Source organism: Mytilus galloprovincialis, chromosome 4 (genome assembly GCF_965363235.1).
Source record: "Mytilus galloprovincialis chromosome 4, xbMytGall1.hap1.1, whole genome shotgun sequence".
Taxonomy (NCBI): Eukaryota; Metazoa; Mollusca; class Bivalvia; order Mytilida; family Mytilidae; genus Mytilus; species Mytilus galloprovincialis.
The window spans coordinates 24,510,454-24,538,062 of record NC_134841.1 but is presented as its reverse complement, the minus strand read 5'-3'; the positions used below and the strand labels follow the sequence as shown (position 1 = coordinate 24,538,062).

The 27,609-nt window shown below is 30.6% G+C and overlaps 1 protein-coding gene across 6 annotated transcripts in view; it reads left to right on the top strand.

Moving 5' to 3' along the window:
* Positions 1-2,559: 2,559 nt before the first annotated feature.
* LOC143071676 (uncharacterized) overlaps positions 2,560-27,609 on the top strand; it is a 103,890-nt gene continuing 78,840 nt past the window's right edge. For 2 of the 6 annotated variants that reach the window (XM_076246152.1, XM_076246150.1), the window contains exon 1: positions 23,507-23,676. In XM_076246152.1, the coding sequence (XP_076102267.1) occupies positions 23,531-23,676 (146 nt within the window). In that variant the 5' untranslated portion in view covers positions 23,507-23,530. Of the gene's footprint in view, positions 2,683-6,831; positions 7,210-13,675; positions 13,752-20,032; positions 20,058-23,504; positions 23,677-27,609 lie in introns of those variants that run through there. The other 4 variants (XM_076246153.1, XM_076246155.1, XM_076246154.1 and 1 more) reach the window with 4 other exon arrangements.

Sequence of the window (27,609 nt, the reverse complement as noted above, 5' to 3'; positions counted from 1 at the left end):
ATTTCATTATAGATAATTGTAAACAGCAAGAAGGTTTAGTAAAAAAAGATCTAAAAACAAGTCAAAATCACCGAAACAGAGATTTTGTTATAAATCCTGTTCTTGTCTTTAATGTGTGTCCTTAAAATGTTTAATATGCACATAGACCAAGGTGAGTCTATAGTTTTGTTTTTGCCTTATATCTTAAAAATTATAATAACTTAAACAAGCATAAAGGATCTGCAAGACAATATCTTTAACTAAGACAACATGGAGGAAATCATCCAGCGACTCCTGATTGAAATTATTGCCCTTTGATGACGATATTTACATGTTTTTTTGCATTTTGCCGTATATGTTTAAATTTGTAATAGTTCATTTGCCAATTACCGATTTGATTCTGGTATTACACACTTTTTAAACAGATTTCTTCCCCTTGTCAATCGTAGACTGGTTCTATACCGGACAAAATTGGCTATTGCCAATGCAAAGCATGATGAATAGAAAGTGATTTATCAACGGTTTAACTAATTTTTCATGAAAAATAATTTCTAATGTCAAAGGTATTTAGCTTAACAACAAATAAATGTAATTTAAAGATTTGAAACCTTAGGTTAAAAGTAACTCACATTACTCACAGGTAAATTTGCTCTTTCTGCTAGCTTTCCATTGTAAATAATTTAATGTCCCTCATAAGGGAGACAACTAAAAAAGGGATCTCTAATTATTCAGGGTCAATTACGGGAATTGGCAAATGGACTATTGATTAATGGACACTTAAATCCCCAAAATGATCAACATATCAAGTTCTACTTACAAGTCAAATTTTGCCTATTTAGTTAGAAATCTGTCACTCTTGTAGGAGTGATTGCCCTTTAATTAAAATTTGTTTAACCCTCTTTTGTGTTTTGAACAAAAACTAAAGAAGAAAAAGGAGCACTTTAAAGACCAAATGAATTGCAATACAAGATCAACTAAACAGAGATTTTTGTCATTAATTTATTAAATCTAAATTGTTGCCTTTGTTAGAAAGTGTCCTTTGTTGAATATACACCTAGACTAAAATGAGTGATACAGGCTCTTTTGAGTCTCTAATTTAGACAAGGAAACCTTTTTGATTTTCAAATTCATCACCAAAAAGTGGCCTCAATATATCTTCTACTTTGGCTCTATAAAATGGACTTTCAGATGTAATGAGATGAAAACCACTATTAAGGATCTCAATAGTTCAAGTTCTGATAAACTAGACATTTTGTACATCAACTGCTTTTTAAGACAATGTTGGAGAGCCTTTAAAGTGGAAAACTTAAATAGAATTTAGCTACATTGTATATTTCATATTTAAATGCATTTTTAAGATATATATTTCTTCCTAGGAACTTTGGTCATTCCATTCAATGAAAAAGTATTCTAAAAAGATGTATATGGATGTGTTTTTACATCCTATGATGATACTATCAAACAAATATTTTGGTCCAGGCATATAGCCTATGTCTTCTGAAGCAGCACAAAGTTTTGCCAAAAATTAGTTAAAGTTATGATGTTATAATGACATCATTACTGTTGCAATGCACCAGAACTTTGTGATTTTGTTATATGGTCCGAGTACACAGTTATTTCGTAGTGCATTTCTTTTAGACAATAAATGAAAATTAAAAAAATCCCACCTGCGCTTTCTCAATAATATTTTTACAGTGTGTTGTACTACTTTTGGGACAAATTATATAAAAATTATAGAAAACTTCATCAGCTCTAACTCAAAATATGGACAATTTTATGTTAAGGGGGTCTTGAAATCTTTTGACAGCTTCCGAAGTGCTAATTTTTGACCTTTTTCAGCTAGACCTAATCACTACTTTACATTAATATTTATGATCCAATTTTTTTTACAGTGTCATTTCAACCCCCAACTTGCTATATGAGGCATAAAACATGGAGAAATAAATTTGGAAGGGGTATAACAAAAATTGGCAAGTAACACACTGTCCACACTAAGGACTATATTCGTGGACAACGAAAATCAAAGGACGATAACTGTGTACTCGGACCATATGATTATAGCTTTTGTCCATCAAATTTTTTTGATTGTTTTTAAATGTGAGATTTCAAATAATTTAAGAGCCAATTTTGACATTTTGTGAACCTACTCAGAGACTCTTTTCTTCAATATATGGAAAGTGTAATGGAATTTATTATTTAAAACATGCAGAATAAGAGTTTTGTTCTATACCTTAAAGTATTCAGTTTATTCATACAAATTGTACAAATTTCAAGTACAGTATATTTAACTGTATTTAAAATTAAAATAGTATAGAATGGTATTAATGTAATAAAGAGATATATATTGTTTACCCAATTATGTATGTTTTGTTGTGTTACAAAGCTTATTTTTAATATGCTTATTTTTATTTTTTGGTTTAAGGTTACCCTTGAATAGTTGAAAGACAGCATTAACAGTGAAGTTTCAACAATAGAGAAGGGTTAATTTTAGATATAGACATTTTGATTGAATTACCAGATAGAATGAAAGAAAAGGTAAAATTATACACCTGAACGCTTGATATTGATCATAAGTCTTATAATAAATAGTCAACATAAATATCAGTTTTTAATCGAGTAGAGATTTTCTCCTTGGTCGTAAATGACCATTTTTAAATGGATACTGTAATCCTACCATCGGTAAAGTGGATAACATGATTTCTTGTAGGTGGTTATTGATAATATTACACCAATATTTATATCATATAGATTTCTGCTGAAGTCTATAATAAGGATAATAATATAAAGAATTAGTGAGATAGTTTATTATAGTGATTACATTAAGACTTGCTGGGTAGCTGAACTGATAATAATTGTATAGTTACAAATAAGTGTGACAAGGAATTATAGTTGATGTGTTTGTAATTGGTTACAGGTAAACTCTCACCTGCATGGATGTTGATTTCTATTAATCTGCTGTTTCTTCTCAACAGGTAAGGTAATTTGTTGGAATTAGAAAACAGTTTAACTTTGTAATATTTAAATATGTCAATTTACTAAGTGTAAAATAAAAATGATAATAGAAAAATTGATGATAACACTGGCATAACCCCCTTCAGTTGACGCATTAAGATATAAATGTTCAAGTTCTAATATTACATTTTTCATCTGTATAGTGGATTTGGTTCAGTAGTATTGGTGAATAACTTTACTTCAATGTTGTTGACCTTTACGACTTTTTTAGTGTTTTATAAAATCAGGGACTACCTCACTAGTAGAATAAATCAATTAGTTTCAGATACAATATTGGAATTTATAAGTTTTATGATCTTCCAATGGTGTAAGCTGTTCTATAAATGTAAGTGTGCTGAGTAATAGTTTTGTTAAATCCATGGAAGAGAATCAGTAGTACATGTATAATAAATGCAAGCCTGGATTTGGAATATTTATTATGCCTATGCTCTCATGCTTTGTACTTTTCTGATATATATATCTATCTAGCTAGCTGAATGATCTCTTAGGTAAAACAAAATACTTTTCTAGCAAACCAATGGTTTCAATGTTTAAGTTATCATCATTCAGTTTTTGTCTTAGCCTCGGTAAACCAAATCCTGGATCTACGCTTGAAATAAGCATTATATGTTACTCTTCTGTGTTTATGTGTTACCTGCAATGAAAAATGCAGAATGCAAGACAAATAGAGAGGTTAGAATCCATCGTGGCAGCCATGACAGTGTAACTATTTATACAAAGCTTTATATTTGAGAGAAGACCTGGATGCCTCATACCTTGTATACAGATACTTTATGTTATGAAGTTTCTGTCTGTCATATGTCCATAGTCCCTGACCTCATTTTCATAGTTCAGTTTTTTTCTCAAGTGAAACACTCACTTATTATTGATTAATATGCTAACTATATTTTGTATATGAGTTTCTTTCAAGGTCTACATGTTTGTCAAGTAGGGTTCACTTGACCCCAACCTCATTTCATGGATCAGTGATTAAGGTTAAAGTCAAGAGGTAAAGTCTGTATCTCAGATTACAATAAGCATAATGGTGTTTGGAATGATTGCAAAGTCACAGTACATATCCAACTGGCTGGTTATATCTGACCTTGACCTCCTTTCCATAGAACATTGTTAAGTATGTGATACATGTAGTAAAACCTTCATATTACATACTTTCAACATTAATTCAGTGATAAGCAAAACAGGCAAGCAATTTCAGTGTTGATTCTTGTTATTAAAAAAAGAATTACAAGAAATCTTTCAGATTGTTCTTGTAAATTAGAATTGTAAACCTATTTTCATTAAAGTACATTTCAGATCCAATACTTACACTATATATCAGCTGATTGAATTTTGTATTATAAATGTAGGTTTCAAATGACAGTCAGATAGGAATTTCTTCTATATTATTTTTTTGAAATGTATTTTTGTAAAATTTATAGGAAAAAAATAAAAAAGGATGAATTCATTATTTTTGTTGTCATGCTTAGAGACACACTAAATAAATAAATGTCCAAAGATTACCAAACATTTAAGTATGATAATAAGCCATTATCTGCCTCCTTAACCTTCTTAATTGGAAAAATTCTCTAATCTTTCAAAATTAGGATATTTTAAGACTAAAATAGCAATATTACAAGTTGACTGTTGTGTGTTAGTTTAAGATTGACATGTTTGTATGACCATTTTTACATTTGGTCAAATATGTCAAAATTTGATACCTGAGTGAGTGAGTGAGTCAAATCCTTTTCTAAAATGATATTTAAACCCAACAAGTCTAATAAAATTTATCTTAAGAGCTCATTATATAAAAGCATAATTCACTCAGAATAAAATTAGTGAATGACATATACCATATTATTTCGTTTAAATCAGTTCTAGAATAAGACCTGATATGCAATCATATCTGAAATAATGTTTTCCTTTTTTGATCATTGAATATCCTTTGCAAATTACTTTTTGTCAACTAATGCAGAGAAACTTCTGTCGGAGGGACTCTTTCAGTTTCGATGTTTGAAAATTTTACACCTATATATCATCTTTGTATCTAGCTGTGGAGCAGTATCTCTTAGGTCTTTATATTTTGAAGAGCTACAGTTCCACAGCTACTTTGTATCAGACATCTTGTAGTAAAATATCTTTCTGGGTATTAATTAAGCTGTGGCTTAATATCTAATTATAAGTGACAAGATTTCAAAATGAGGCTCTTTAGACAGATTTTGTTCTCAGCCAACCTTCATTGTCAATTTCTGTATGTTAGTCAAAGATATGAGGCAGACAAAACTTCATCTGTTGCATCCTTTATCTCAACTTCAAACTTCATGGCAGCATTCATCACAGTCACCAATCTTTGAATTATATAGGATATTATCCATATAGAGGAATATAAAGTGAAAAGAATATATAGCTAGCTTCTTTTCATTCTTTCTTAAAAGCTCCTGAAAGAAGACAGCCTCATATGTATATGAGCTAGTCAGTCTCATTAACAAAGGATAAAGACAGCCTGTTGAGGTTTCAAGTGAATTGTCCATACCTATAAAATCCTTTATCAAGCATTTGATGTGATATACACACAAGAACTATGTTGTTTAGGGCTTCACAATTGACCATATTTTAATGTCTAGAAAATACCTGAAGGATGTTATTTGATAGATATATATTAATTTGAATGGACCATGGAATTCTAACCACCCATAAATAAAAAAAAAATTGAGGTACAAGTTTGTCAATTTATGGATAATACTGAAAATCAATCAGTTAAGGAATCATAACCTATTAAAAAGGTCATAGTACATTTGTATGCTGCAAATATGCATTGAGATCACCTTTATAATCATTTAAACGTAAGGATATATGTAGCCCTAGGCCTTTGCTTAATCAGCTTTGAATTAGTACTTTAAAATGACTTTGTCCACAATTTCAATGAAAGTTAGAATTCATAAAATGTTAAAAGATTTATTGCTTTCAAAATACAGGATCTTTGAATTGATCTGATGGTTATATATCTTTTTTTTTATCTAATTGAAATATATCGAGATCCATGAAGGAGTATCTATACTAATGGATCGTATTTTAAATGATATATATGGTTTACTGAATTATAATTTTGACTAAAATCAAATGTTTGAAAAACGCTCATGAAAAGACAAGATTAAACCTATTGATATTATATAGTTTTCACATAAAGACTGACTAAATGTTTTGATAGATCTGTTTGTCCCTCAATACTTTTGTTTGTTGACAACATAGGGTAGGATCAAGTATTTCAGATATAGTCAATTGATTCACCATGTTATATCTTGTGAACTTGTTTTTAAAAATTGAGAATTTGTATGAAGTAGTAAATAGATAATGCTAAAATCATTAATTATGTCATACATACTTCTGGATTAGTGTGTTTCCATGGCTAGTTAGAAATGATGTCTAAATGTCTTGTCTAAGAAACACTACAAAAAGATAAACTTTTGACCACTCTGTTGTTTTCTGCAGGGTAAATGTATTCTGTGGAGGGAATTCAAGTCAATTCAGTACAATTTGTAGCAGACACACATGTAGGGGGTCGAAAAAGGCTATGGTTGGCAGGGCAGTAGATTCTGACTATTGATATGTTGTTGTTTTTTTAAATATAACACCCAAAAAAAAACGTTAGCAAACATATATTGTGTTAGCAAATACATGTCCTCTTGATAAAAATGGTACAGAAATAAAGTTGATGAATAGTGAAGTTATGGAGCCTCTTGTAATACAAAAAATATTAATGGGGAACAACTCACAATTTAGTTCTGCCATATCTATATTTTTCTGATTTACTAATTACAAATTACAAGCACACAATCCAGTAGTCACTGTATTTTATTGTTTCAGGTTTGCTATAAAGAAGTAGAAGTTATTGGTGGAGTCCACTAGAAGACCTATAGATAAAGAAGTAGAAGTTATTGGTGGAGTCCACTACAAGACATATATATAAAGAAGTAGAAGTTATTGGTGGAGTCCACTACAAGACATATATATAAAGAAGTAGAAGTTATTGGTGGAGTCCACTAGAAGACCTATAGATAAAGAAGTAGAAGTTATTGGTGGAGTCCACTACAAGACATATATATAAAGAAGTAGAAATTATTGGTGGAGTCCACTACAAGACATATATATAAAGAAGTAGAAGTTATTGGTGGAGTCCACTAAAAGACCTATAGATAAAGAAGAACAATCTATTGAAGAGAGCTCAAGATCTGTAGACTGAAGGTTTGCTTTTATATATCAATGTTTTTTATGTCTCCCATTTTTATACAAACTTGCATAGGCTTTGCATTAGTAAACATTATTGGTGACATAAGCAAAACTTCAGGTTTATATCTAATTTCTGCTCGAAGAATATTGTATTTATGACTGGCATGACCACTAATTCAAATTCACACTTGAAGAGACATATTTAAAATTCTAAATATGTCCTAAGAAGCCTTTATTTGTATAAATACATGTATTGAATGGTTTAACACTAGTAATTTTTGGGGCCCTTTATAGCTTATTGTTCGTTGTGAGCCAAGGCTCCGTGTTGAAGGCTGTACATTGACCTATGATGGTTTACTTTTATATATTGTTATTTGGATGGAGAGTTGTCTCATTGGCACTCACACCACATCTTCCTATATCTATCTAACGTTCAGTAGTTGTTGTTTGTTGATGTGGTTAAGTGTTTCTCGGTTCTTGTTTTTTATATAGATTAGCCCTTTGGTTTTTTCGTTTGAAATTGGTTTTACACAAGTCATTTTTGGGGCCCTTTACAGCTTGCTGTTCAAAGTTAGCCAAGGCTCCATATTAATGACCTTACTTTGAGCTATAATGGTTTTACTTTTATAAATGTGACCTGGATGGAGAATTGTCTCATTGGCACTCATACCCCAACTTCTTATGTACTTGAAGACATTCACCAGGTCTCCTGTATATTATGGTAGTTAGTCTTTTGGTCAAATCATCATTCTTGATTACTCAAAGTTTGGTCTATTGGATTGTCACACAAGTATTTGCATGATAGTTACATCAGTAATGTTGATATCTATTTCTTTATTTTTGTTAAAAGATTTACAAATATAATGCTCCAGATTTGTGTGATTTTGATCTTTAACAATTGAATCATTACAAGCAATTACTTGTATATCTTTATTTAGCTTTTAATGATCTCAATGCTAAATTTGTATTCAATGTTGGTTCCATGATTTCTATTATAAAAACTCTTGTTTTCTCTTTAGAGTTATTGGACTTAAAAGACAAACTAAACAGTAGGATGCCAGGGCAGATACAAATGTTTCCAAATCTAAATACACGTTTTCATAATGATTTTTTGAGAAAAGAATTTGGTCCAGCTTTCGTATTCCTTATACTATCGGCTTGAAGTTTCTAAATTTGGAAGTTACAGTGTCCACCCTTGTCAAAGTATATTTGTTCTGAGTAATAGAAGTTCCACTAAACACTTTGTTATAAACTATGCCATAATATCATTAAATATTCCTCACCATTTATTCTGTGAGAAACAAATACTGTAATATTGGTTCCAGGGGAAATTATATTACAGAATATTTCTTCCACTTAGAACTTATGTTATAAAGAACTTCTATTTCATGACACCAGAGAACTTTTTTGTGCTTTACAACTTATTTTTTTCAAGCAAGTTCCTCTATTTCTGAGCACCCATGTCAATTTTTGAAGTGTCATTTTGACACTGATCTTCAAATTAAGCACTCAAGGTTAACTGTTCTGCTTTTGTTTAACTTAAGTGTGCATTATATTAAACTTTAAATTATGCACTGTTTTTTTTACTCTAAAATTTAAATACAGATCTAAATGTAATATATATTCAATAAGGGATTTCTGCAAACTCACACTTTAGTATTTTGTGATTTAAACATATCTTTTTAATTTTCAGTTAATGACAAACAAATTTGTTTTTATTTATGTAATTTTGGCTTATTTCAACCCTTGTAAAGTGTTTTAGAATCAGTTAGTTTTTTAAAACTTAACTGTAAAGAGGATTTGTATAAAAAATTATATCAAACCTCTCAAAGTCAAACTGTAATATATGGAAAATTGTGTCATGAATGTTTTTTCATCTGTTGAATGTTTCAAGAGTGCAGATCAAAATTGACTCTCTGGCAAAATTTCAAGGAAATATGGACCCCTTAAGTTAGTAAAAAATCTGACAACTTTTAGTTTTTCTAATGATTAATCAATTTTCTTTCATTGATGTTTTCATTATATAAATGAATTGAATTCAAGTTTTATTTAAATTTGATTGATTTTCCTAAATGCCACTTATGATTTCTAGGCCAATTTTCAAATAAAAAACTGCACATTTATTTGCTTGGTACAAATTTAAAGTTTTAATTCTGAATAAAAACTCTTTGACATGGTAAAGAGAATTTCTACATGATGTTAAACAAGGTAGTCTTGCCACAATGGAATATATAAATTTTATACCCATCCATTTCACTTGTCTAAGAAAACTGTACTTTTATGTGTCAAAATTAAGATTGATATTTGAATCAATGCTCTTAAAAATCACTTTAATATAAGCCTACCAAATTAGATTTTAGCTTTCTGTATATAATTATGGACATGTTATGATTGAACATGCCTCATATAGTGTGACAAGTTTTTAACAAGTTTAAAAGGCTGCAAAAAGTACATCGTTAATGTAGCCATTTATAGCAAGCACATTGAAAGCAGAAAGTTAAATTTGGCTACGACAAATGGTCTTAACACTTTATAAGGATCTTGATCGTTTAAAGTAAAGTTTATACAGCCTAACATTAAACAGTTTTCAATTTTAATTCCTCTTTAATGATATACTAAAATTAATTCTTTTTTCAATACAATATTGTCTGCATTCCTAAGTCTGAAGGTGTTTTTTGAGGTCATTGGAGTTCAAGCAAAGAATGATTTATGGTATTTTAATCAGTTCAGTGTTAAAATTAATGGTTGGTGTTTACATTTTGACAAATATAACACAACCTAGTGGTAATTAAAATTTTCAATGAATGAATGAATGAAATATGAGTTAAATTTGACTTGTGAATTGTATAGAAATAAAGCCAGATTTCTGACTTATATAATTGGACTTAAAGTTATGGTTCATTTTAGTGAGTACAGTTGATGATATAAAAAAAAGCTGGAAATTGATAGTATTCTTACCAAGTATTTATTAATATAAGAATAGGGAGATTTGTTATGCTAGCCAATGTGACAACTATCCATCAGAGTTTAAAATGAAGTAGATGTAAGCAATAAAATGCTTTATTTAAAGTTAGTTCAACAGAATAAATTTATTTAGTATACATACTGAGGTCGTCATTATTTAGTGCCAATATATCATCCAAATATCTACCCCTAAATTGGTAATTTTAAGGAAATTTTGCCATTTTGTTTATTATCTTGAATATTATTATAGATAGAGATAAACTGTGAACAGCAATAATGTTCAGCAAAGTAAGATCAACAAATAAGTCAACATGACCAAAATGGTCAGTTGACCCCTTAAGGAGTAATTGCCCCTTATAGTTATTATAACAAATAAACAAACAACAACCATATTTTGTAAATTTTTGTTATCTTTTAAAAAAAAATCTTCTCCTCTGAAATTTATCCAAACTTGTCCACAATCATTATTAGGTTATCTAGTTTAAAAATGTGTTCGATGACCACGCCCGCGAACCAAGATGGCGGACATGGCTTAAAATAGTACATAGGGTAAAATGCTGTTTATGGCTAAAGCATTTAGAGCAAATCTGCTGTGGATAAAATTGTTCATAGGTTAAGATTTATCTGCCTGAAATTTTCAGATCAATCGGGCAACTTGTTGTTGGGTTGCTGCCCCTGAATTGGTAATTCTAAAAAAATTTTGCAGATTTTGGTTATTATTTTGAATATTATAATAGATAGAGATAAACTGTAAACAGCAATAATGTACAGCAAAGTAAGAGCTACAAATAAGTCAACTAGACCAAAGTGGTCAATTGACCCCTTAAGGAGTTATTGCCCTTTATAGTCATTTTTTGCAATTTTCATAAATTTTGTAAATTTTTGTAAATGTTTACAAAATATTTTCCACTATCACATTCTGGGCCAATTTCATTCATAGATAGAGATAATTGTAAGCAGCAAGATTGTTTAGTAAAGCAAGATCTACAAACACATCACCAACACCAAAACACAATTTTTTCATGAATCCATCTGTGTCCTTTGTTTAATATGCACATAAACAAAGGTGTGCGACACCGGCTCTTTAGAGCCTCTCGTTCCTTGCTCTAATGGTCATTAAACTCATGATCATTATGGGTCTCTCATTAGTAACCTCCACGCATATGTTATTTTTTTAAAGTTTTTTTTATTGTGGTGAACTTTCAAAGAGTTCTGTTATAATATATTTGGCATTTTTTTCTTCAGAAGTCAGGTCAAGTTACCAATTTTATAATAATCAACATTTCTTAAATATTCAAGTCCTTCCCATACATACCTGTCATATCCTATGCACTAATTTTATCACCTACTTTAGTGATAACAAATCATTTGATTATTTAAAAGGAATCAGTAACAAATAACAAAATGTAAATACACAGGTTATTATTGGCTTTAAGTCAATACTTATGTTTACAAATTAAACACTTAATGCAACTTTAATCAATATAGGAAATGGGGCAATTATTTTCAAAAGTTCCGAACAGGTCAACATGGTCAAGGTAAGGGGGAATAGTTCCCATTAGACAAGCATCATATTTTTCATGTTGGTATGGGTTTTCCTCATGGTTGAAGGCTGTTTGGTTGCCAATAATTGCTCACATCCAGTTCATCTGAACTTTGATTGATAGTTGTCTCACTGGCAATCATACCACATCTCCATATTTTGATAATGAAAACTGATGAATTAAAATGACACTTTTTTTGTTGGGGTCGGGTTTGGGGGATAATAGCTTTGTTTAGGTATGTTTTAGAGGCTCTATTCGTGGTATTGGTTTAAAGCTCTGACATTTGAAGACTAATTGTTGAACTGAAGTTGTTGTATTTATCAGATAGTTTTGCTTTCCATGGCAGATCATGTTTTTTACTTCCAATTTAATAGGGGCCTCGCAGGCAGCGTGGTCCAAGTAGTTACTTTTGTAATCACTAGCCAATCAACACTGATGTTGTGAATTCAAACTCTACTCGTGGTGACGCAATCGACTCCAATCTTAATTGACTAGGTTTGTCAGTTTTCCAATCGAGGATTGTTGGTTTTCTCAGGGGACCAGGCTTTCTCCACCATTAAACAGCCCAAGAGCGATGCTTAAAAGTGGTGTTAAACCACACAACAAACCCAAATTCAATCAAATCAAATTTAATGTGCATGAACTTTTGTTTGTTCTTTTGAGAAAGAATATGTTAATGGAAGATGACAAAAAGATTTACAATAAAGGATATTGTCTGGTATCTTCAATCCTTTCAAAAAATTATGACAAAATGTCGAAGGGCATATTAATATACCAGTCTGTCTGTTTGTCCTGCCAACTGTCCAGATAAGAATATATTGTTTGTCAAGCTTTCTCCTTTTACAGTTTTGAAGTACAGCTTTAATATTTTGAAGGATGTTCAATCACATAATGGAAGTGTGCAAGGTCACAGGATTTTGATTTTTTTTTCTTCAAATATTTAAAAAATTACATGTATTTGGACTCGTTAATTTTTTTGGTACTACATGTACCTGCATAAAAAAATCATGATTTGCTATTCCTCTAACAGTTTTGGAGCTTCAGCTTTAATGTAGGATGTTCATACACATAAGTGAGGTTGCATAGCCAAAGAATTTTGAGTTTAGGTCTTTTTCTGCTCCACTGAGATGTGACAAAATTACAAGCTATGGACTTTTTTTTTAAATTTTGTGAAAATAACTGAGCTTTACAGACTTTCATTCTCAAATTTTCACTCCTTGAAGAGGATTCAAGTTTTTTTTTTGGCAAATGGGCCATTTTTGTTGAAAAGACACATATAGTTTTTTCTTTTAAAGTCACTATTGTTTTATATATTCACTCACCTCGGTTGAATTGTTTATAGCAAGAGTGTGTCTAACCAATTGGGTGTATGTCTATAATATTTGGCAAATTCAAAGTCTAATTGATACTTGAAGGATTTCTGCCTCTTTGATTTAAGTTACTAAGTATCCTTCCTTTTATCCAGGTTGATTAATAAGGATGAACGATATTTGATTTGTCAAGGTATTGACTGAATGATATAAAGTTTTTGTCAGTAGATAAATTTATGGGTAGACTTGCTTTGGAAGTTATTGTATGACATTTGAATACACTTTATATAATAAAATCTTCAATTCAAGTGGGCATTAAAAGTTAATTCCATACTAAAGAAGAAGCATTTATTATTACGCAAGAGTTAATTGATATTCAGAGTTGTCCTTTTTGAAATTTAAGGGTAGACCTATGTCATTGACATGAAAAGATATTGTGGACCAACTCAAACAATCTATATTCTAATTTACATGTTTAACATAAGCACCAAGTCGCTTGTAAATATTGATTAAATATGTTTGTTAATATATTACAAACTTTTGAATGATTGAACAATGTTTCAAAGATATGCAAAGAATCATTTAAATTTTCTGATAAATTTTAATTTGAAAAGTAAATAAAAAAGTTCTTTCTTTACCTTTACTATGTTGAGATGTGTGATGAGTAAATATAAGAGGACGTAGAATCGGGAAGGACCAATTTTAGAGACTTAAAATCAGATTAACTCATATTACTACTGTGAGTATAGTATTTTTCTATTGAATTTATGAGAATTAATATGAAAATTTATATTTATTTAACACTTCGTTTAAGTGTTTCTAAAATTGGTAAAATTCTTTTTCTATTTTGACTGCTGCCAAGGTCTGTCTTAAAAATTTTCTTTTCCTATTTTGACTGCTGCCTGTGTCTGCTCTGGAGATTAACCCACATATTGAATCATTATTATTACTTGTTTAATGCAATAAGTTTATATGTAACTTTTTTGAAGTTTTGGATACACAAGAACTCTGTCCATAAGCTTAAATTTTCTACTTACATCTATGACTTTAGCAATGATCACATGGTTTATTACGTAACCTGTGCCCTAATTAAGGAACATATTCTTTTACAGAGATAATTTTATGTAACATAAAATTATTTCTGTAAAAGATGAAGGAGGACAAAACACTTGACATGGCTATCGTTCAAGGATCAAAACAACGACAAAAAAAAGAAAAATAAAACTTTTTTTTTTCATTAAATATTTCATTTATTACTTTATTAAGGCGAAGTGTACGTAATTGCACGCCTCTAGCGGAATACGGGATTAAAAACGTTCGTCGTTAGTTACGCAAGTTATCTCCCTTACTCCAAGAAAGGACACGCGAATGAGAAACTACTTTCTGCGGTCTATAATGAATCCAACAAGCACCCTTATGCTGTCTTAAACCTAATAAAAATTATCTAAATAACTCCAATTAGAAATCACAGCATTCTTTACGTTGTTCTGTGTGCAGCCTGACTTAAAAACAATCTTTTTTTTTTGTTTTAGATGCGTAGGAGAAGGCATTTCGTGTGTATGATATCAACAGAAAGAAAAAACGCCTCACAACAAAATTATAAACAAATAAACAAATAAACATGTAACAATTTTCTTCTATTGATATCAAATTAATTAGAATGAAACCCGAATTGACCCAACAATATCGTTTTAAAAAGCCGTAGTCACAGCACTCAACGTAAAGTTTTATAATAGATTACAAATAATTAATGAAAGACGTGTAAATTTAATTGTTTAATTAAAAAGACGTTGAAATGTTCGTATTTTGTGCAATTGAAAATTTAAGGACATGATTTATATTCATATAAGAAATCAGACGATACCAAGTGAATAATTTGACTACTAGTGCAACACTTACACATGTTACAGGTCGGAAGAACAAAGACGGAAAACAAACAAAAAATAAACAAATTAGGCCCCAAAAATTATTCAGTAACTTAAAAGTTGTCTCACTCTAACATTTATCTTAAAAGTAAGTAAAAATTATGTCATTCAACTCCCAGTTTTCAACTTTTTCTACATGTGCAGAAAATAAACAGGTGTCTTCTATTCCGTCCGCAATTTATGGGAAAACTAAATCTAAATTTAGAACCATATTGAAATTGAAAGTACACATTAAGATAAAATATAACATGTCATTTCTTCTTTCACAAATTCCAATTTCGAAGAGATATATAGCGAAATCTGTTTTCTTTTATTGTGCCTGTGTGCATCATTCAAAATTAGAATGTAATTTTGAAGTATCAAGTCTCAATTCAAGATTATGAATGAATAGAATATAGAATTTCGGGGGAACTATATGAAGCGTCGTAACTGTTGCGGCGACGTCAATAACGTTGTCGCTGTTTTTTGTTTTTTTACACTCAAGATTCAACTTTAACAGGGTATAGCTTGAAAAGTAGCACGGTTGCTAAGGACTTTCTTTGCACCAATCGATTCCTCAGACATTTTAGAATCGTCTCATAAATTTAAAAAAAAATCGATTGTCTAATATAATAGAAAATCTTGGAAATGTAACAATTCCTGCCGAATTTCACGATTTTCCCTATATATCCTTTGTAATTTTGGTGTATGATGCTGTTAACTTCAACAGCTCGTATCTCAAAAACGAAAACGGTTACCCCCTTTTTAGCTCACCTGGCCCAAAGGGCCAAGTGAGCTTTTCTCAGCACTTGGCGTCCGGCGTCCGTCGTCCGTCGTCTGTCGTCCGTCGTCTGTCGTCTGTCGTCCGTCGTCGTCCGGCGTCGTTAACTTTTACAAAAATCTTCTCCTCTGAAACTACTGGGCCAAATTTAACCAAACTTGGCCACAATCATCATTGGGGTATCTAGTTTAAAAAATGTGTCTGGTGACCCGGTCAACCAACCAAGATAGCCGCCATGGCTAAAAATAGAACATAGGGGTAAAATGCAGTTTTTGGCTTATAACTCAAAAACCAAAGCATTTAGAGCAAATCTGACAGGGGTAAAATTGTTCATCAGGTCAAGATCTATCTGCCCTGAAATTTTCAGATGAATCGGACAACCCGTTGTTGGGTTGCTGCCCCTGAATTGGTAATTTTAAGGAAATTTTACTGTTTTTAGTTATTATCTTGAATATTATTATAGATAGAGATAAACTGTAAACAGCAATAATGTTCAGCAAAGTAAGATTTACAAATAAGTCAACCTGACCCAAATTGTCAGTTGACCCCTTTAGGAGTTATTGCCCTTTATAGTCAATTTTTAACCATTTTTCGTAAATCTTAGTTATCTTTTAGAAAAATCTTCTCCTCTGAAACTACTGGGCCAAATTAAACCAAACTTGGCCACAATCATCATTGGGGTATCTAGTTTAAAAAATGTGTCCGGTGACCCGGCCAACCAACCAAGATGGCCGCCATGGCTAAAAATAGAACATAGGGGTAAAATGCAGTTTTTGGCTTATAACTCAAAAACCAAAGCATAAAGGGCAAATCTGCTATGGGGTAAAATTGTTCATCAGGTCAAGATCTATCTGCCCTGAAATTTTCAGATGAATCGGACAACCCGTTGTTGGGTTGCTGCCCCTGAAATGGTAATTTTAAGAAAATTTTGCTGTTTTTGGTTATTATCTTGAATATTATTATAGATAGAGATAAACTGTAAACAGCAATAATGTTCAGCAAAGTAAGATCTACAAATAAGTCAACATGACCAAAATGGTCAGTTGACCACTTTAGGAGTTATTGCCCTTTATAGTCAATTTTTAACCATTTTTCATAAATCTTAGTAATCTTTTAGAAAAATCTTCTCCTCTGAAACTACAGGGCCAAATTTAACCAAACTTAGCCATAATCATCATTGGGGTATCTAGTTAACAAAATGTGTCCAGTGACTCGGCCAACAAACCAAGATGGCCACCATGGCTAAAAATAGAACATGGGGGTAAAATGCAGTTTTTGGCTTATAACTCAAAAACCAAAGCATTAAGAGCAAATCTGATAGGAAGTAAAATTGTTGATCAGGTCACGATCTATCTGCCCATGAATTTTCAGATGAATTTGATAATCGGTTGTTAGGTTGCTGCCCCTGAATTGGTTATTTTGAGGAAATTTTGCTGTTTTTTTGTTTTTATCTTGAATATTATTATAGATAGAGATAAACTGTAAACAGCAATAATGTACAGCAAAGTAAGAACTAAAAATAAGTCAGTATGACCAAAATAGTCAATTGACCCCATAAGGAGTTATTGCCCTTCATAGTCAATTTTTAACAATTTAAGATTTTCAATAACATTTTCCACAGAAAGTACTGTTATAGATAGAGATAATTGTAAGCAGCAAGAATGTTTAGTGAAGTAAGATCTACAAACACATCACCATCACCAAAACACAATTTTGTCATGAATCCATCTTTGTCCATTGTTTAATATTCACATAAACCAAGGTGAGCGACACAGGCTCTTTAGAGCCTCTAGTTTTATTTTATTTTCCGATTTATTTTTACAAGAAGAATCTACATGTAAAATTTTTTAAAAATCCATTGTGTAGTTTAATTACGTACACTTCGCCTTAAATGTTACTTTATCATATTGTACAAAAATCAATAAAAAAATCAATTTGTTTTGGCCCCAGATTACTTTTAAAATGTATATATCATTGAAAAAGCTCCAAATTATCTCCCTTTGGTGAAAAAAATGCCACATTTTGGCATTAAAAATTGAAATACCTTTTTTAACTCATTGGTGACCTATATTTTTTATTTTTATTTTCAAATAAGCTTTACTTAAACTAAACTATTGTAAAATTTAAGGGATTTCTGTAATTTAGTTCTTTTTTTATTTCGATATTACTTCTATTTCTCCTATTAGTTCAACAGAAATGTATGCTTCTTTCGAAGGCAGATTGTGAGTGTAAATGAACGATGACCATTTTTTTATTTTATTTTCTATTAAGTATAAGATAAAGTTCATTTATAGAAAAATATAGCCAAATCTTATATGAGGAAAAAAATTTGATTTTGACCCATACATATATATATATTGAAAAACTATACAGATGAAAAGGATTAAAAACAAAACTACTTGGCAAATATTTTGTCTGTCTTCATCTGCAATTCTCTCTATCCATCAATTTACTACTTGGCATCAGGGATATAGGATTTTTGATTGTGAGCTATTGACAGGACTAAAAGAATGAGAAACATTTAAGGGCATGGATTGTTAACATTGACAAAAAACGGAGATCAGTTATTGTTCTTTCAGGAATTGCTGCCGACAAATAATGCTGTAAAAAATTAAAAACAATAGCTTAGTTTCTTTCAAAACTTTCTATTGCAATTAATTCAACAAAATAAAATTCGCACAAATATCTGAATTATAATTTCATGTATGTTACAGTAGTTTTTTCACATAGTTTAGTATGTTGAAATCAATATTGCCAGAGTTATACTCCTTTGTAATTTAGACCAATAATGGATATTTGATTGTTTTTCATAATTCTTGATTTTAGTTTGATTGAAATAAACATTGACCATGCATGCACATCACGCTATCCCTCTATTAGTGTATATGTTCTAATATAGAGGGTTGATAAATAACATTATTCATTTATCAAGTTTCTGTGACCTTCCCCAATGCATTTTTATCAATTTAATGATGTTGAAAATCACATCATTTTTTATTTGAAAGATTTTCTGACCTTGCATCAGACACTACTTGACTGGTATTCAGGCTTGCTCCAAAGATTGAAGTGGTTTGTTTAATCCTGGATCAGATCAAACAGACAACTACCTGTATATATTGATAATTACTGTTACCAGTTATGAGTTGGCTGAGATGTCTTCCGGAGAACCATTACCTTGTCTTGTGGGCTAGTACATTCAAAATCTGATTGTTTGTCTTTTTAGTACATAAAGTAAACTGGTCTGCCTTTTCATCTGAATCTTCTCATGGATAGTGTAGCAATAAGTAAACACAACAGGGGTCCAGTTTATATATAATGCAGGCTATGTTTCTATCTTATTGACATAAAATATCATACTTTGAATATGGCAAGAACATGAAGATAATTTGTTGGAAGATGACAAATTAGGGATATCAGAAAAGATTTGTGGTCAAATTGAAATAACAAATGTTTCCTATCCTTAAAAGCCTTCTTATGTACTTAAAGCTCTCAGGAAAGCATTAATTATTACGGTAACCAAAAAAGAATGAATTATCAAGTGGTAGATTTAATTGTCTTTGACACTTAAAACACTTTTGGTGGTTATATTCTAGGATTGATTTTTTATTATTTTGATCCGTCAATAACATATATACCCTATATATATCCTCTAGCTCTGTTCTAATTTATTGCATATTATTATTGTTAGATTTCTATAATAAATTTAAACCATGCACCTCATACATAATTTACAATGGCTTAAAAGATTAAATTGCTTGTGTTGAGTGGTATTCAAGAAATATTTGAAAGGTATAGTAATATATTGATCTCAAGTAAAACTACACATACAATGTAGGGGAAGTAACTCTAATTTAAAACATGTTTGTTTTTATATACCAGACAGAGCATATATGCAGTATACCGGTACTTTTCAATATAGGATTAAAAAGTATTTGTAGATATGTTATCCTTTAAGATTTATTAATCTGTAAATCAAAATTATTTTTTTATATGATTGTACCATCTTTGGAAGTTTAAGTAATTTGCAGCTGCTTTGTTTAAGAAATTATTTTCACAATCCATAGATTAGTTTTCACATGGCTATTATATTAAAAAAAAATATCCAGAGGGTCAAACAACTATTTGCCTTTTTTGATTTTATACATTTTTCAGAGCTCTAATATTTTATCAATGAATATTTAAATTGGTCTTTATATCATTCAAGAGACACCTATAGCAGTCTTTTTCAGGATAGACCAGTACCTTTACCATATCTATACGGGAATGTAACTATCAAGTGCAACTACCTTGAGGCTAGAAAAGCATGAAAGATTGCCATTGCTACCATATTCTTTAATAGACAGAAAAAAAAACCACTGAAGTATATATATAAAGAAAAGCATATTCCTTTATAATTAAGACATAAAATGCCATACAAAGGATATACATGTATTTGATTGTAATAATTGATACCCAATTTATGTTTGATTGATAGAAATAAACCTTGACCGTGTAAACTGACCATAATAAGGCTATTTAACCTAAATACAAGTTGTTATAGAAAGATGTGTAATAGCCATGTTAGTTGCCTATCCAGGATTTTAAGACAAAGGGAGCTCACAAAAAAATGAGAAGGAGGGAGGAACAAAAATGGTACCAAACATTTGTCCATTAGGGGGCCTTGTACCCCTCACGCCCTCCACACCCCTAAAGAAAAAAAACAAAACTTTTCCATCTTTGCAATGATTTTAGAAAAACAAAGATTGTTGAACATTACCATTAGAAGGAACTTTTGTTAAAATGTTTACTTTATATGTGTAAGATAAGTAATATTTCAAGGTTTGTAATTGAACTTGTTTTTCTGTAGGTGCCTACTGCTAGCTATAGTTGTGCTTGACATTTGAATCAGTTTTTTTCTAGTGTTGAAGACCACTAGTTGCTCTTGATAATTCTTTTTAGGTTTCTTCTAATGAGTTCTTTTTGTGTTATTGATTTTATCATGATAAATATTGAACACGTTTTTAGTCAGCAGAAAAAGAATTGCCTCCTTACAGTGTTTACTATTAGATTAAAGTTTTGAATTTTTTTCCATTTCTGATCATTTCAGGCATATATTTATCAAATATAAAATCAACCCACATACTTTAAGAATTAAAAAATGTTTGACAACTTGATCTGGGATAGTTCCTCAATACTTTATATGTTTATGTAATTAAATACTTGTACTGAAAATCAATCCCATTTTTTAAGTAAAAGAAAAAAGAAAGTGTTGTTTGTTTTTGTTAGCTTATACAATGAACAAAAAATGTTAAATGGGTACAGTTGATAATGTAAACATTGTTGATGAAATACTGATACTAATCTCAACATACAGTCAGTCAGTATGTCAAAAATGTATTATATCTTATGTTTTAAAAAATATACCTGGGAAATGTTCTCAATATAAATGGTCAACCAAAATCACTTCTTTTATTGGTCTTTCTTTAGTGGAATCATCTTTATACCTGATTTGGTTACAGACTAAGAAAACTCAGCTCTGAGGTTTCAGAAACAGTGCAGGCATAAGTAGCCCCCTTGACGTAACAACAGCTAGAGTTTGAATCACACTAAAGAATGGGGGATTTGCAATTGAAAAATAAAATTTGTAATATCATTGTAAGGTGATATACAATATGAAAGAAATATAAATAATAAAATATATAATATATTGAAAGTCCTTTATAGCCCATGGCTGTCCAGTGCAGACAATATATGGTAAAACTAGTTGCAAGATGAAAAGAATGTTACAATTCTTCTTATTCAATAACATATACATATACCAGTTCTGGGTTATACAATAATTTTGTCCCAAAGAAATCAGCTGGATTGATTGTATTGATTGTAATGGTTAAAAAGAAGAAAACAAAATAAACAGGAATTTGTAAAATTATGTCAATGGTTTTTGGCTCTATAAGTTGTCAATATCATGACTTCAGTGTTTATTTTTTGGAATGTTGTATTCAAATATTTGTTTATTGCACAAACTTATTTCATGTCACTTTGATAAATTGATTTAGCTATGTGTTTTAGTCTTATTTAAATACAATTGTTGACATAACATGGTTTGTACAAAAAGATTTTAAGTCTGTGTTTCTCATAACTTTTCCTGGTTTAATCCCCAGACATTCTAAGTACTACTTGAGTTCTTTCGTCATGCAGTTATATTTATTCCTAAGTATTAAACATCTTGTCAATTATTTATAAAACTCCATTTTTTTCACTATACTGTCAAATAATGGTAGAGGTTTTTTTTCTCTTTTTAATTTTTGTTATTTTCTCATTCCAATTTTCATTACTTTGTCCAGTTACATTGTCTAACTTTACCATGGAATGTGAATTATTACTGTTTGCCTAAAACTACAGTACCACATTCGTAATACTTTATATTATTTTAATCTTTTCTAATAGCGCCATGGTCCAATCATTTGCTATAATACCCTGATGAGAACTGAGACACCCTGGTCCTTTGGTGATATATGTCCAAAGAGAACCCTGCTTCTGTGTTAATTATATCGTATTGTCCTTAATCAGTAATCAATCCATAATCTCCATTGGGGATTTTAAGCACAAGGGCATCTTATGCATGTTTTATACATGTTTAAAGTATATACTTTGATTTGTAAGGTGTATGTACTTTAATGCCATTTAACTCATTTTGAAGATCTTTTTTGAGTTATTTTAAAAAGTTCATAAAAAAGAGGATTTAGATTGTCAGGATAATCCTCCTCATGGGAGATATCCCCCATAAATTTTTATATTTAACAGGTCTGTGAATCTTAAAGCAGAAAAACTTCTATCCAAAAGGTTGGCCAGCCAGTGTAAGATATCACATTGATAATCCCTTAACTGAAACCTGTTTGCAAATACTCTTTTTACATTATTGTGTTACCAATGTTCGATTTAGCACAGAATTCTGTAGGTCTTGAAATATTCATACATTAAAACAATTCTTTAATGATCAAGATATGACACAGAGTGTTCTATTGTGGGAACATTTTTAGTGCTTGTCTAGAAATTGTTTATGTTGAAGACCAAGGTTTGTTAGATATCAGAAGTGGGTAGTGTTATTATAACTTTCATTAATATTGGCCATTATATTGACATACATAACACATTCTCTCCCTCACTTGAAATTTTTGTTTTAGCCGATTTGATAAATTAGGCATGAATACTCAATAAATATTGGGCACTTGATGTTAAAACTTTACTAAGTAGGTAATATAAGCCTGATAAACAGTTTGTATTTTGGAGCCAATCAAATCAAATATTTTCATTTCTTCTAATGGACAGTATATATGATTGTTGACGGAAATTTATTTAACTCAGCATTAGCAAAAAAATCTGAATAGTATTTGATAAATTATAAAAGAACTAATGTTAGAAGAGATTTGACTTCAATTGGATTAGTGCGGGTGGCTAAATACTACACGCAATTGTGGACAATTTTATTTAAACACCTGGATCTTTTAGATTTAACTTTAAATCTGATGGATAAATTGTTTATTAAAGTCATTTAATGAATGAAATGAAAGTTTGGATACTGAGAAAGTTTACTAAGGATGATGTATTCCAAATTTAACATTCCTAATGCTTCAATTGGAATTGCATTGTTAAAAGAAGAATCTATTTATTATGTGAAATAACCTTTAAAATCGAAGAGAACTTTCAGATTATGTGGTTTACAAGGGTTTTCTTTGTGTAGAAATTGTTGTGGATATCAATAGTGATTGTTTTATATGTAATGTTTACGGAATATAAGCTTGATAGTTTTATTTCAAGTTGATTAGAATAATTTTAAACAAAAAACATTGAAAAATGTTTGAATTAAATTCAACTGTTGGGAAAGTAAAGATGGATGATTATAACTATGATTATAAGATGAACTTAGATGGACAATGGAATACATTTCATACTAAAACACGCTCATTGTGGATGAATCCTCACATAATTTTACCACCAATGTAAGATTTTTATCTAGATTCATGATATTCAGAATTCAAATTATATGTATTCCGTCGTGGAAAATATTAACAAAAAAAAAAAATGTTTTGCAATGGTCTTTGGTGTGAATTTTAATTATCATCTTAAAATTTGATCACTACAAAAAAGAACATTTCTACTTAGAAGACATATGCTTTTAATTGTCATTTAATGTGTCGAAAGTCTTTTGCACATTTCTAAAAATGCCAATAATTTAAAATATAATATATATACTAATACAAACATGTCTAAATTGAAAACAATGTTCAAACCTATGATTGCGTTGGATAAAAACCGCAATGTTTATATGTGTGCATGCAAAACAAATGTCTTGGTAGAGGGGTCTAAACATTTAGCTGTTACCTTTTCCAAAAGAATAATATGTATACCAAAACAAGCTTGCTCAACTCCTGTGACTGCTGCTGTCAGTGTTACAGTGTGATGTTGACAATAAGTCCATTTATCAGTAAAATACTGAGTAGAAAACAAAATAAAATTTAGATTGGGCTGATATCTCTTGATAAGGAAGAATCTTCTGTCCATGTTTTGTAAAGTTCCATGAAGATTTGACAAAGTTATTAAAGGACTTTACCTAAATGTTTGCTGCAAAACAATATTTAATTTCATCTATCAGTAAAACATGTAAAAATGATCAGGAAATGAAACTAATGTTTCAAAATGTTGCTACTATTAATAGCTCCACATGTATCTCTTGAAGAAACTTCTGTCCATGTATTGTAAAAATCTCTAAATGTTTGACAAAATTTTTGATCTGTAAATAGAACAAGTTTTACCCACCCTGTGTGCCCAAACTGTGGACAGGGTACATCACAAAATCATAGACTCAACCATAGGTATTAGACCATGAGTTCCAAGTAGTGAAGTTAAAATCATCACTTCTTTAGTTTTATGGATGCCATCATGAGTTTATGGAAGTTTTACCTATCCTGTGTGCCCTGAATGTGGACAGAGAATAGCACAAAATCAAAGACTCAACCAATTCATGATTGTTACTGTAAAACTTGTGTAATTTTGATATCAGTTCTTTTCCTCATACTATGGGTAATCCAAGCTAAAGCTGCAAGCATTAATTGCAAGCATACATAGTGTGTTGCATATATTTATAACAGTAGATATTCTCAATTGGCATTATAAGACATTTCCAATGCACCATTTGTTTTGTTCTCTTGGGTTATCGACCACCCTTTCAATCTGATATTATTAATTATATTGAAAATGAGGTTTCAGATCCCAATGCTAAACAGTAAATATTTGTTTTAAGTCTTGACAATACCTTTCCAGTATTAGATTGTGTATAGTGCCTTCCTTTACCGGTGAGACTTGTATATAGTTGAAGATGAGACATAAATTTTAGTCTACCAAGACAGTTATTATGAAATTCCCTAATAGAGGCTTAGGGTTGCTGCTCACAAGGAAGCTATTAAAGTTAGAGTACCAAGTGGTGAAGTTGAAATTGTCACTTCTTAAATTTCATTAACACCATCATAAGTTGATTGACTACAATGGAATATCTCTTTCACAGATGACAACAAAAATGTTCCAATATTTGTACCCACATCCCGTCCTCTTTCCCCTCATATGAAACCAGCCAAATTAGACTTACCAACAGGTTTTAACAACATGAGCAACAAAATGGGTGCCTCATGCTTACCCTAACTGACCACCTGAGATCACACCAGGTTTTTTGTTGGGGTTCATGTTGCCCATTCTTTTGTTTTATATTTTGTGATTGTATGTGCGCTGTTCATTGTCTTTTGGTCTTTTTTTTATTTTGCCATGTGTTTGTAAGTTTATTTTTATTTTGCCATGAGTTTGTAAGTTTATTTTTATTTTGCCATGGGTTTGTAAGTTTATTTTGCCATGGGTTTGTAAGTTTATTTTTGCCATGGGTTTGTAAGTTTATTTTGCCTTGGGTTTGTAAGTTGATTTTTACCATGGGTTTGTAAGTTTATTTTGCCATGGGTTTGTAAGTTTATTTTTGGTTTATTTTTGCCATGGGTTTGTAAGTTTTATTTTGCCATGGGTTTGTAAGTTTATTTTGCCATGGGTTTGTAAGTTTATTTTACCATGGGTTTGTAAGTTTATTTTGCCATGGGTTTGTAAGTTTATTTTACCATGGGTTTGTAAGTGTTTGTAAGTTTATTTTACCATGGGTTTGTAAGTTTATTTTGCCATGGGTTTGTAAGTTTATTTTGCCATGGGTTTGTAAGTTTATTTTGCCATGGGTTTGTAAGTTTATTTTACCATGGGTTTGTAAGTGTTTGTAAGTTTATTTTACCATGGGTTTGTAAGTTTATTTTGCCATGGGTTTGTAAGTTTATTTTGCCATGGGTTTGTAAGTTTATTTTACCATGGGTTTGTAAGTTTATTTTGCCATGGGTTTGTAAGTTTATTTTGCCATGGGTTTGTAAGTTCATTTTCAACTTATGAATGTGAATTTCCCTTGGTATCTTTGCTGGTCTATTTTCTACCTAGTAATTTCTTGAACAATGAAAAAAATTATAATATGTAAGATTGTAGATCAGGATAGTGTCTGAATGGTGTTTTTTAAACAGGACAACTGACTTAAGTTTCTATCCACATATAAAAGTTGGACATACAAAACGGATGATTGAATATTTGTGATTCGATTTGAATAGAAATGTGTACTAACATCCAGTAATGGATTACAACTCCCCACCCTGCATCAGATGGGAGTAGATTTTTAATGAGACTAGATCCTTACTAATTGGGTTGATTTCATTATTACTAGCTTTGTCATGAACTGACTGCAAATATTTGGGGTGGCAAACATTAATAGATATCAAAACTTTGTGTTATTTACAAAGACCTACAAATATTAAGCATGATGTGGTATTTTAATTAAATTTTGAGACTTAAGTACTGTGTGACACTTTTCTATAGCATGTTGCTAGTGTCAGAGAATTTGGTTGAAAGAATGTTTTGTCTTAAATTAAATTAAATTTGAAAGTCAAATTTCATAATGGCTTTATTGTTTTATTTAACTTGCTTTGTAAATATTTATTTAACTGTAAATTAACTTTACTCATGATTGCTTTAGTGTTGTAGGGGAAGTAACTCTAGACAGATATGGAGTAAATACAAAATCTAGACTGATTCCTATTATCTCCCTTATGTAATCTTTCTGTATTACAGATAGAAACCAGGCATTGAAAAAAAATATTAAGACAACCAATTCAAAGTATAGTTCATTTGTGGTTTGTATTTTTGGGTTGCTGTCTGACACATGTAACATTACACATTTTTTTCTTTATTTGATACGATCATGCTCACTGAAACAAAACAATATATGGCTCTTATTTTTAGCCTGATAGAATTGAATGGCCATCAATTTATTCTAGCTAAAAATGACTAGATAGGGGGAAAAATGTCTGTTTGGTAGCTTACTTATCGTTATTCTTTATGACATCACAATCAGCATAAATTTTTCGCAAAATTCCATGATTCAGTAAAATACAAAAGAGTTTTTGTGGATACACAGAGTGCATGTGTCAACAATTCAAGTTTTTTCATATCGAGTTACTTGCACGGTATATGACTTGAATATTTAGTTTGTTGGTAGATTTTGTCAACTTTAATAATAATGAAATGCTCTATTTTCAGCCTTTCTGGGATGTAATTTGAAAAGCTTTGTTAATACAACTAGACAAAAATCATCCCTGTTTTCCATCTCGCACATACTCATCAACTTGAAACACTCTTCATCTTGAAATTATGGACCATGTTTTGGGCAGTAAAGGGTTTTCACCAAACCTACTACTAAAATTTTGTTAGGATAATTTTCAAATGGCAAATAATCTTTATCTACCAGTTTACTACCTTCTTTAGAGTCCCTCTCAGCTATTAGATATAGGAAGATGTGGTATGATCGA